An 11,899-nucleotide genomic window follows, 5' to 3' on the forward strand; every position below is an offset into this window, starting at 1 on the left:
GTCTAACTGGTCAAACTTTCAGAGGAGGATACTGTGTGTGTGTGTGTGTATTTGCTTGTTATCCCATTATAGCCAGGAATGCACCCACTGTTGAATCCAGAAAACCTCTCCCTATTCCACTCTGTGTGTGCGTGAATGTATGAGAGTACACATTTGCTGGATTTTGTGTGTGTGTGTGTGTGTGTGTGTGTGTGTAGACAGAGAAAGACACAGAGAGAAAGAGAATTTGGAGAAGTTCCCTTAAAGAGAAATACATTTAGTGATAGTCTATTTTAAAATAAATACTCAGACCACAACATCTTACAAAAACAACTGTTGCTACTAACATATCAAACTCATTGAAGCTACTAGCAATATATTCATATCTCAAATCAATGAAATAAAACACACTCAACTAAAACGTTCTTTCCCTCTAAAGGACCTAACTCACCTTATATCTCTATGTGTACACAATACAGCACATAGACACATAGCGTAGAGATTGTTAGAGATGTAGAAATGCATGCATGCATAAACATCAACCCACACGCCCACATGTAGTGTGTTGGTTAAGTGTGGACAATTAAGAAAGGACAGAGAGAGAGATTGATAAACAGCATAACATTACCATCCCCACTAAGATCCTCTGCAGGGTCCAGGAGAGCATGCAGGAAACAGGAAGAGAAGGAGAATGGAGAGGGAGAGAGAGAGAGAGAAAGCAGCCAGGCAGAGACAGAAGGGAGGGAGAGAGAAGAGAGAGAGGGAGAGGGAGAGAGAGAGAGAGAGAAAGCAGCCAGGCAGAGACAGAAGGGAGGGAGAGAGAAGAGAGAGAGGGAGAGGGAGAGAGAGAGAGAGAGAAAGCAGCCAGGCAGAGACAGAAGGGAGGGAGAGAGAAGAGAGAGAGGGAGAGAAAGAGAGAGAGAGAGAGAGAGAAAGACAGCGGTTAGAGCATGAAAAGCCTGGAAACAACATGAGAGATGTTGCCGGATCTGCAAAGCCAAAAAAACACTCAGCGGGGAGTTAGCTTCGTTTCACAATATCTCTGGTGAGAAAGTTCAATAAGGGCACACAACCACATAAAGGTGAGATGAACAACAGTTAGCACATTGGATTGGATGATGTTAATGGCCTCGTAAGAATGTCAACCCTAACATGGAGGACAGATGAAATTAAGAAGGAAGAGTTTGACCTTTTAGGTTACACTACAGATTTACAGTAGGAGGAAGCCACCACGTCCTTATCTGTAGGGCAAATACTGTATACAGCCTTTAGCTTCATCCCTACTTACATTACAGTTGATGAATAGCGAGATCTTCTGATTGCTATTCATGCATCTTTCATTTTTGGGCTTTAATGACCTTTTCTTAAAACATACTTTGTTGGTGTTGTTTTCATTCTGTTACAAAGTGTTTTATTTTCCTTTCATTTTGAATAATGGTTTCTGTCTTGATTTATGTCCTTACTATTGAATGTTCATTGGCATTCGTTATCGTTGATTTTTTTGAATCCAGTGAAATGCTTAATTGAATTTTATTGTAAAGAGTGCTTTACAAGTAAGGATATCATTATACGGCCTTCAGTACCATTACCAATCGACTTACAGTAGTTAAACTGTAGGTGTTGGCATGTTGAAAGGTTCAAATCATTTGTTATCCTTTGCTTTCTCTGAGCAGAAGGCAAAGAAAGCTGCATAGATGGAAACACAAGGACACAGATTGTTAAACTCTGTGCAGGAGACATATATGCAAAGTACGACGTACATGGAGGGAGTTTTAGTAGAATCACAATACTCCACAGCATTCATGGATTTTCATTTTTCAAGTGTTTTTCCTGCCTATAAAACTACATCGCTTAGCTGGTGCTGATCGGCTGCTTTAACAGGGAAGATACTTGGGGGTTTAACTCAAAAGGAGGAATTATCCCTCGAACTACTTTGCCCTCCTGAATTCACAGACATGAAACACTGAAAATGGTGATTAAAAATAACCAAACGGACCCTCAACAACGAGGCATGTGCTGAAATGAAATTCCAGAGAAACACTTTACTCTGGATGTAGATGATTCCCACAGGAAAATAGAACATATACATCTTAAGTGGCAGCAGCTTGCCTCAAATCTCAATACTTATTCACGAAGGTCAGAAGTAACACATAGAAATGTTTTCCTTGTAGTAAGGAAATGTCAAAAACCTGCGGTTTTAACGAGTGACCTCACAGTTAGAAAGTTACAGCACAAATCAAAAGTTTTCATTTGTTTACTGCTCTTACTTTCTGGAGCATCGCCTTGGTCAGAAGCATCACACAAGCAGTTATCGTGGTCGTGGCGTGCGTGTTTTCGTTGTACTGAATTAGTCAAAAGCCACCAAAAAAAAAAAAGATTGATTGTGATGCAGCAGATGAAATCAATTCATCCACAAAAACTTTTTTTGCATTTAAAATACTGAAATCCATGAACAGCAACCAAAACTGTGTCCATACAGTATTTTTTCTTTTCTTTTCTTTAAGCCAGATTAGTGAAAAATCTTCATCTATTTTGCCGTTTGGCATTTCAAATGCTTCTTTCTCTGAGGTTTTTCTGTACCCCATATTTACTGCAATATAACTTCGGCCAATAAGAATGATCATCAAATCAGGCATTTTTATTCTGCCACATCACAATTTTGCAGACACGCTCCTCCACTACCTATCCAATGGGAGCTGAGGATACCCTTGGGCGGCGAATCTGAACAGAACACAAAGGGGAGGAGGAAACGCCGCGCCTTGGTTGGCTTGAGAGGCGGCGAAGTCACGAGGTCTGCAGCCAACCGGGCAGGAAAAAATAAAAAGAAGAGTGAATGAGTACAGAGGGGAGATGTGTGGAAGACAGAGCGGCAGAAGTAAACAAAAGAAAGCAGGAACAGAGGGGACGGGGTGAGGAGGGAGGGAGAGGCCGTCCCAACAGAGAGGAAAACAACGAGAGATGAGTGAGAGAGAAAACAGATGTTGGAAAAAAATGGAGGGACAGGAAGAAAGCAGACAAAGCGATCGGACATCTGGCGCCTCAACCTGTGGACTTGCGAGTGAGCAGGACACTTCTCTCACCCGAGACGGAGATAGCTCTTACTCCACTCCGGACGGCTTCTAACTTTTTCTCATTGTTGGTCAATCTACAAAAGAAGAAAAAGAAGCAGAACACTCAAACACCTTTAATGCGCACGTACGGCAACATCATATCTCGGTTAAGTTAAGTAACCTTTTTAAACAAAAAACAGACGTCATTTTCAGAGTCAGCTCTGACTCTGAAAGAGGAGACTGTGGGCGCTGCATCTGCAAACAAACCCGGGCTGTTTCAATCGTCTCTCTGCCTCTGCAGCGTCCTGTCCGTGTGGTCACGTGAGCTTTACTACGACATTTACATCCCCACCGCAGCAAGCGGAGAGAAAAAGAGAGAGAGAGATTTTTGAAAAACCTTTATTTTATATAAAAAAAAACAATTACAATCATTTCATCTCATTTGCCCGTCTTCTTGCTCAGGATCCTCCTCCGCCGGTCAGACGCCTCACTCAGTCCCATTTCCTCCATCCCTGGTGATCTTGAGGTTGATCTTCCTTAGTCGGAAAACCTCCTGCTGGGTGTAGTCTGCCCCACCCTTTTTCGTGCAGCCATGTCGAACGGAGCGCGCAAACTTCTCCAAGTCGGAGAAGTAGTCCTCCAGCTCCACTCCTCTCTGGTTCTTGGTGGTCTGCAGGAACGCTTTCATCTGCCCCACCCCGTGCCTGCTGGTGACCGTCCCCCCTGAGGAGACGCTGTCTTCAGAGGCCCACCCTGAAGAGGACCCTGACTCCACACCTCCCACCTTTCCTCTGCGCCCCCCTCTTTTTGCCCGAGAGCCTCCCCTGTTGGCCCTCGTCTTCCTCTTCAGGCGGGGGGCCTTAAAGTCCACCCCCCCCTCTTCCATATATTCCTCGCTGTCCGAGGTTCCACCTCGAAACGCTCCCCCACTACCAAGTGCCCCCATCCCCTCTTTCACTCGGTCACACACACCTGCCCGCTGGGCTACATTCAACCCCCCATCCACTCCGACATTCATCCCCTCTGACCCCTCACCCACCTGACCGACCGGCTGGCTCTCGCCCAATCCCACAGTCTCCCCCTCATCCACCTGGTCGCCCGGCTGGCCTTCACCCAATCCCACACTCACCCCCTCACCCATCCCCACAGACACCCCCTCACCCACCTGACCGACCGGCTGGCTCTCACCCAATCCCACAGTCTCCCCCTCACCCACCTGGTCGCCCGGCTGGCCCTCACCCAATCCCACACTCACCCCCTCACCCATCCCCACAGTCACCCCCTCACCCACCTGACCGACAGGCTGACCCTCACCCGTTGCCACACTTACCCCCTCAGCGACCGGTTGGGCTTCACCTATCGCCACACTCACCCCCTCACCCGTCCCTACTGTCACCCCCTCATCCACCTGACCGACCGGCTCGGCCTCACCCCCTCTCACACACATCCCCACATCCAGCGGAGCGGACGAGGGGTTCCTCTCCGGGCAACCCCTCGCCAGGTGTCCCTCTCCGCCGCAACGGAAACACCTCCCATCGTCCGATGTGGCGAACATGGCGTAGTCAAACCCCTCGATCCTCGCCTTAATCACCAGGTCGAGGGCCTGGGGTTTGGTGAGGACCATGTGGAGTTGTCTCCTGTGAGACACCACGTGCCTCATTAAAGGCGACTTGCAGCCCGAGGACAGCTTTTTAAGCGGGGACACCACCTTCCCATGTTTGGCCAGCTCCTCCAGCAGCACTCCGTCAGGGACGAACGGCGGAACGTTCGCCACCGTCACCCTGACGGCCGGCACCGCGAGCGGAAGAACGGGCACGTGCGCCCCGCGGACCACCACGCCGCTCGCCACCACCTCGCGCGCCTTCTCCACACTATCTACAAAAATGACCACCGCGCGGTTCATCCACGCGGCGGACTTCACGCTCCCGTGCCCAACCAACCCCCCCACGGCCAGACCGCAGTCCTCCACGGAGCACGCGAAGCCCGGCGCGAGCTTCACGCCGTGCTTCCGCGTCAGCCCCGTGAGGTCCGACATGCCGACCGGCTACAAACGCAGACAAAAACACATAAAAGGAAAGAAAAGTCACACGTACACACCAACACGCATTCACCCCACGAACCACACCAGAAACCACGCCGAAAAATACACGAGATAACAGATAGGAAACACATCCAAACAATTCACCTCACGCTCCGCACACTCAGCACTCCTTCCGCTCAGAGAGAGAGAGAGCGAGAGAGAGAGAGACCAAAGAGGAACACAAGAGTGAGAGACAAAGGGGAGGAGACTGTCCATGTGTTTAAAAACCCTTAGAGGAAAATATTTGGCTCCTAAGCTTAGCTCCTTATTTGACCAGAGATGGAGCAAAAAGAGGTGAAAGGGGAGAAGGAGAGAGGGAGAGATTTAAGATGAAATGACCAAAAAGTAAGCAAAAGATGAGTGTCTGAATTTGATCAAGAGGCAGTAAAATGTTAACATAAAATGTCCAAACTTCTAAGGTCTTGGATAAACAAACACAATGAACCAACGCACCACCCACCCCCATCCACCTAACAGAAATAGGGTGAAGGCCCTGCTGTTATGGGCCGAAAACCCAATAAAATTGAGTTGTTTCAGTTCGGATCTGTTGAGTTTTGATGTAATTTATCAATCGACTCTGCCATAATAATCTCAGACTACCGCGCTGCAAATGACTGATTATATTCATATTAGATCTGTGATTCCTTTTACATCAGCCCGGCACCATAACAACCATTTTTAGTCTCAAACCTGGACTGGTAAGCCTACGCGTAGCAAACACTAAGAATAAGATGGTTACTTACTTTGGGATGGAAGGAAGTGCTCTCTCCCCCTCTAGAGGACAACAAGACAAATCGTCAGGATGAGAGTGATAAGTCACATGAAGCAAATTAAATCTACGTATAACTACCTGGTTCAATAACACAATACCTACAGTTGGTTAACCACCAGCATGTAGTGCCGTAGTTCAGTGTTTCACAAAGCATTTATTAAATAGCAGCGCTGCACAACTAATTACTTACTATTCAAATAGAGAGTACTAGATATAACAATTTATGTTAATTGTTGCAATAGATGTTGTAGGCCGCATGTCTGCACACAAGTTTGAAAAATCATTACCACACTCTAGGATTCTTAGAGACTATGTAAACTTGCTTTTCAATGACTGATTTTTGGGGAATTTGTTACACTCACAGTTATCACTGTATATCTTTGACCACAGAAAAGTCCAGTGAATGAGGTGTGCTACAAGGCTGTAGCCTAATATTTTAGCGATAATCCCAAAAGAGGCTAGAAAGGCGGTATATCCCGCTTCGTACCTTTCTGATATCTGACGATGAAAGAGTGTGTTTCCATGGAGATGAGCCGACAGTAACCGTCAATCAAGTCAGCCAAGTTCTCTGCCATGGTCAACGATGCTGTCGTAACTGTGAGAGGCTACACACACACACACACACACACACACACACAGGAAGGCCTGTTACAAAGAGCCATTATCCACACCGATACACACACATTTACTCCCACACAAAACAGCGCAGTGGGGGTTTCCAGCTGCTCCGTAGGTCAGGGGAAAACTGCTCTCTCTCACAGCATTGGTGTGTGTGTGTGTGTGTGTGTGTGTGTGTGTGTGTGTGTGTGTGTGTGTGTGTGTGTGTGTGTGTGTGAGAGATAATCCAATACCATAAAAGCCAATAAAACTGTGAGAGACTGTGTTATGAAACCCTTCCTCTGTGAGCGTAACCAGCAAGCGGGATCAATACATGGAAAACCATTAGTTAATCTCTGGATCCATCTCAGTTGCTCACTTACACTAATCATGGTATGGACAGCTCGGGTCTTCATTAGAGGAAAAAGCTCTAAATAAATAATCCAAATATAACTCTTTCTAGAGAGAGAACCATTGCATTCCTTTGCGGATTTAAATATATTTTAAACATTGTGAATGCACCAATTGCAATGTTCTCTCTGCATTCTATTCTGACATTTTGATAAGTTTGATACAGTAAACTAAACTCCCAGTATTGTGGTACATCAACTTCTCCAAAGAAACTCTTCTCTCATTTAAATTGATCTTGTATGTATGAATCCTCAACCTGTATTTGCAACCGGTTGAGTCAGAGTGTGTACTAAATAAACCAAACAGTTGTGAACATCTTTGAGTGTTTCATAGACAAAGACAGACACGGTAGTATTACCTCAGCAGCTCCGGCTACGTTGAGCTGTAGCATCCCTTTCCTGTCCTTCTCCTCCATGGCAGAGTACTGGATGGACTGGACCTGGTTGAAGTTAGCTAGGTGGGTGGGCTTTGGACGACGGGAGAGAGAACACAGACAGAGTCAACACTAGACCATGAGAACTGGGCTTATCCATATCCACTCACAATCAAATGAACAGTTGCTATCTGTGAAGTCTTAAACTAAAGAATTGAGACCTGGAAACATTTGGTCTAAATATATTTGGGATACACAAACTAACAGGCCAAGGTCATTCATAACAGATATCTTAAACCTGGCTGTTTAGCCTGATGTGGTCTCTGTAGGAACTCACCGTGGATCCCTTGTCAGTGAGGTAGCTGATCCCTTCCTCCGGCCCGATGGCTAACTCCACCTGGATCACCCAGCTGGACTGTTAGAGAGAAGAGCGGGGAAACAAGTTACAAGAGGAAGAGGGGAGGAGCCACGAGGGACAATAAAATGCTACGGAAGAAGGTGTTGGAAGGGAGCCGAGCTTTCAAGCATCATGTTACAGCCATAATTCTTACATTTCGTGTTATCTCAATACATTCCTTTGACTTATGAATAGATGGCAAATTTGTTTTCGGAATAATTCCTTGTTTGTGGCGACCATCGTTATAAATCTGGTATGACCGGCTGAGATAAGAGCAAGGGGTAGAACCCTCGTCCCCCTCCTGCAATAGGGCCTGATGTAGAAGGAGTACAAGGAACAGGCCCCCACAAATCATATACCACATCTGGGACACATGCAGGACCAGATGCCACCGTGAGGGGGCAGCCTAACACAACAGAAAAGCGGAGGCAGGATCGAAAAAAACCCTACCCCAAGGGCACATTTGAAGCACTCCTTGTCATAGCGATGGATCGGTGCCAGAATTTCCAAGAACTTCAGGATGCACTGCTCGTCGTTGAGATTGGCCACCTGCTTGAAAGTCTGCTGTATCAGCTTTCTGAGGGTTTTAGCCTGAAGAGAGGAAATAAATCGGCAGGTTAAGGCAAGAAAATATGCATAGAATCGAAGTTTATCTAAAACCTTATCAAAAATGAAAAAAAACAAGTGCATCTGCATGATTTAGATCTAGACTACATGTGATCGCTCGTACAGACTCAGTCCGGCTCCTCAGACCTGATTTATTTAAATTTTTTAGATGACTTACATCATAGGAAGAAGACAGATGGGGAGACAACAGAAATAAAATCTATTAAAAAACATTTTTCATTATTCTACACATGAACACAATGTCATCCTCTTCATTGGATGTATAGATTAAAACATTGGGTCTTGTCTAAAGGAGGAATTTTACACAGACAACATAACCTTTTGAATCCTGACCCGCCCTCAAATGACCGGAGCTTCTATACATTTCAAGGGAGAAATATTCTGTATTATGGGATTAAAATGTATGGAGTAGATGGGTTTCTTCAATTAAAATACACATTCACACAAGCAGATTTACAGTACAGACACTGTAACTATAAATAGATCCCCATGTATAGATTAAGATAAAGATTAAAGTGGATTTAGTGCACAACATCCAGGCTTAAAAAAGCATGTGTAGGTCCATAGTAGACTAGTTCATCACATGTAGGTCATTCTCCACAATGAACAGTTCACAAAATTGATTTATTGATCTTTAAATGTTACTTGGACATGTTAGGGCCTAATGAGGCAGAGAAGATGTCAAACGTGTTTAAACCCTTTGATAATACAGACAATTATACAATTATAAAAATTTGGATTAAGTCTTCATTTTTATTTACAAACCATTTTGTTGAATAAATAACTAGTTCTACAACTGTTTTTGCTCATTTGTAAATTAAAGCATGAACATTTACACTTCATTTCCGTACAGAGCCTTTGGCAGATGTCTATTCAATAAGCCTGAAACGCGCGCACACATGTGCACGCACGCACACATCTCCAATACCCATGTGTGTGAGTCTCATTTCGACAGATGTCAAAACACAACTACAGACTATAAAGTGTGTGCACTCATTTGTGTGCTCTCTGCGCTCTTGATAGGATCTGTGTTTTAATTCCTTGAATTCCACCAGTCTCACACACACACATTTACACGGAGAGATATTGTCGGCTAAAATTGTCCACCCTTCCTGAGAGGAAGCACTGAGGGAAGCAATCGCCCGGCCCATCACCACGCTGACCATCGCTGTGGCAACCGGGCCTGCGCGTTGTGTCACTCAGCTTGCAAGTCACACATGGAATACATATTATTTTCATTAATGTGTTTACAGAAGGGAGGACACAATGATGAAGGTGTGCATCACCGTTTGGGGCTGGAGGCGATGTCGAGTTGCTATGATGTCCTTGTCGGGGTGGAATTAGATGAAACAAATTTCCTTTTCATGTCCTTAGATCTAGTGATATGTTTTCATTGTGTCATTATCTCCCGACAGTAAAACAGATTTATATGCATCTTATTCTAGGATACTTGCACTATGGCATTTCTGATTTATTACTGTATCATCAACTTCCTGTTCATGAATGACTGACATAAATGCATATTTATACTATTGAGTCCTCTATTCCAATGATAAGAAAGAGTACAGCACAGAGCCAGGTTTGCTTCCTGACTTCAGCTTGAAGCTTCCAAACAAATATTCATTATCATGTAAATAATACAAATGAAAGTAGACTATATCAAGAATTACTTTGGTATTTATTACAAAAATATTTGTAGACAGATCTATTTATTATGTAAAATTGTGATGCAAAATAACATTTTTACAAGATATTATTTTGAATTAAGATATTTTATACTTTGTCTACATGATCTTGGTTTTTGTGTATACTTTGGATAAAGGCAGACTTTGTTTCAGACATTGTGATTCCAGACCTTGAGTAGAGAATACACAAAGAATGTTTGTTTAAAGAAAGATATAAAACAAAAATAAAATGTGACAACAAATCTTGTTGCGAGTAATGAGAGTAACCAAGTGGAGAGCACTGCAGTGAGTTAGGATACCGGCTGGTTGGTCACACTTTGATCTGTAAAGCCACTACAGGTCAGTTTCACTAAACATGCTGCTCGGCCTGTCAATGTAGACGAACAGACTTTAGCTCTTTATGCAGCTTTCCCCACCGCTAACGTCCGTCCCTGTTTACTACCATAGCCATCTGTTCTTGTGTGTGTGTGTGTGTGTGTAGTTCATTGAGGGTGAATAATCCCATTAAATGACTCCATTCTCTTGCCCCAGAGTGAACGACAGAAGCGTAAAAGGCAGCTGTGCTCTCTCTCTCTCTCTCTCTCTCTCTCTCTCTCTCTCTCTCTCTCTCTCTCTCTCTCTCTCTCTCTCTCTCTCTCTCTCTCTCTCTCTCTCTCTCTCTCTCTCTCTCTCTCTCTCTCTCTCTCTCTCTCTCTCTCTCTCTCTCTCTCTCTCTCTCTCTCTCTCTCTCTCTCTCTCTCTCTCTCTCACATCCACGGACAAGTAAGTAAAAAGGGCTGCAGGTGATGCAGGTTATTTTCTTACGTTATGAATCCATAGTTTGGTCTTGGAAATGGCCTTCAGAAGGTCACGTCGTCACATCGCTTTTTTCGTGCAACAGTACAGTATTTTCATCCCATTGTTGCAATTGACAACGACAAAATGCTTTGTAATTTTGCTTGAACAACTTAATGGTTGAAATAATTCTTTGATTGGCTCAATGTTTGAGCTCATTACTAAGTCACAGCATCAGTCTAGACATCACACAACAAGGTCAGATGTGCCAACGTTTTAATATAAATATATCACTGGATGCATTGTTACGGCTTAGAAAACCCAACTATGGGCACCTTGTGCTGGCATGTCTGCCACTAGAGCAGAAAAAGAGAGAAATAGGAGGTCGAGTAGGTGATGAGGGGGAGTCAGCAGGGGCTGACAGACGGAGGGAAGGGGGGAGACAACTCCTCCTCCCTCCTCCTCCCTCCTCATTGTTGGAAAGAGAACGTGGGTTTAAAGGCGACCTCAGGGTCACCAATATAACACACATGCGCAGGAAAAGTGTCTCTCCCTCCGCAGAGCATCTGTCCGCCCGCCTGCTGACATCAAGCTGACAGAACTTTTCGGGTCGCCGGGCCTTTCTTTCACCAAGACCCTCCCCAAAAAAGCGTGCCGTAAACTTATCACTGTCACAGACGGTGGTCTTTGTGCAGACGGAACCCAGCCGGCACATACAAGCATCCGCAAAGGGAATCAGGCAGGCTACAAGTGAACTGTCCATTCTAACACTAAAGCATATCGCCAACCAACAAACTCAGAATTCTGTTGCGAATCCAGGCCAGCAGTTTCCCCCCTTTCCAGTCTTTCTAACCAGCAGCTGCCCGTAGCTTTAGATTTACTGGTCAGATATGATATTGGAATTAATCTTGTAATTTAAGAAAGCCTAATAAAACGTATTTTCTGTCCAACTATTCTTTGAACAAAGGTTGGCCATCATGCACAGTGTGCGTAAGTAGGTGCTCGGGTACAAGTCGCCTAAACGGCGCTGATTAGTTGGCCAACATTTCACTTCCCTGTTGCTAAGGCTGTTCACTCTATCAGCCCGGGACTGACAACACATCGAGTAACACAGTCAGAAAATTGGCTCGGAGGAGCATTCACTTCCACAGAGA

General features: G+C 44.8%; 1 protein-coding gene across 35 annotated transcripts in view; it reads right to left on the reverse strand.

The window, feature by feature from the left end:
• Positions 1 to 11,899, reverse strand: part of ptk2aa (protein tyrosine kinase 2aa) — a 50,344-nt gene that overhangs the window by 15,575 nt on the left and 22,870 nt on the right. For 10 of the 35 annotated variants that reach the window (XM_078081470.1, XM_078081467.1, XM_078081469.1 and 7 more), the window contains 6 exons: positions 8,110 to 8,250; positions 7,600 to 7,677; positions 7,248 to 7,355; positions 6,369 to 6,486; positions 5,853 to 5,883; positions 3,060 to 3,124 (listed from right to left, as the gene is read on the reverse strand). In XM_078081470.1, the coding sequence (XP_077937596.1) occupies positions 3,060 to 3,124; positions 5,853 to 5,883; positions 6,369 to 6,486; positions 7,248 to 7,355; positions 7,600 to 7,677; positions 8,110 to 8,250 (541 nt within the window). Of the gene's footprint in view, positions 1 to 607; positions 626 to 2,661; positions 2,773 to 3,023; positions 3,125 to 5,852; positions 5,884 to 6,368; positions 6,487 to 7,247; positions 7,356 to 7,599; positions 7,678 to 8,109; positions 8,251 to 11,899 lie in introns of all 35 variants that reach the window. The other 25 variants (XM_078081465.1, XM_078081468.1, XM_078081464.1 and 22 more) reach the window with 7 other exon arrangements.

This window comes from Gasterosteus aculeatus, chromosome 10, assembly GCF_964276395.1.
Source record: "Gasterosteus aculeatus chromosome 10, fGasAcu3.hap1.1, whole genome shotgun sequence".
Taxonomy (NCBI): Eukaryota; Metazoa; Chordata; class Actinopteri; order Perciformes; family Gasterosteidae; genus Gasterosteus; species Gasterosteus aculeatus.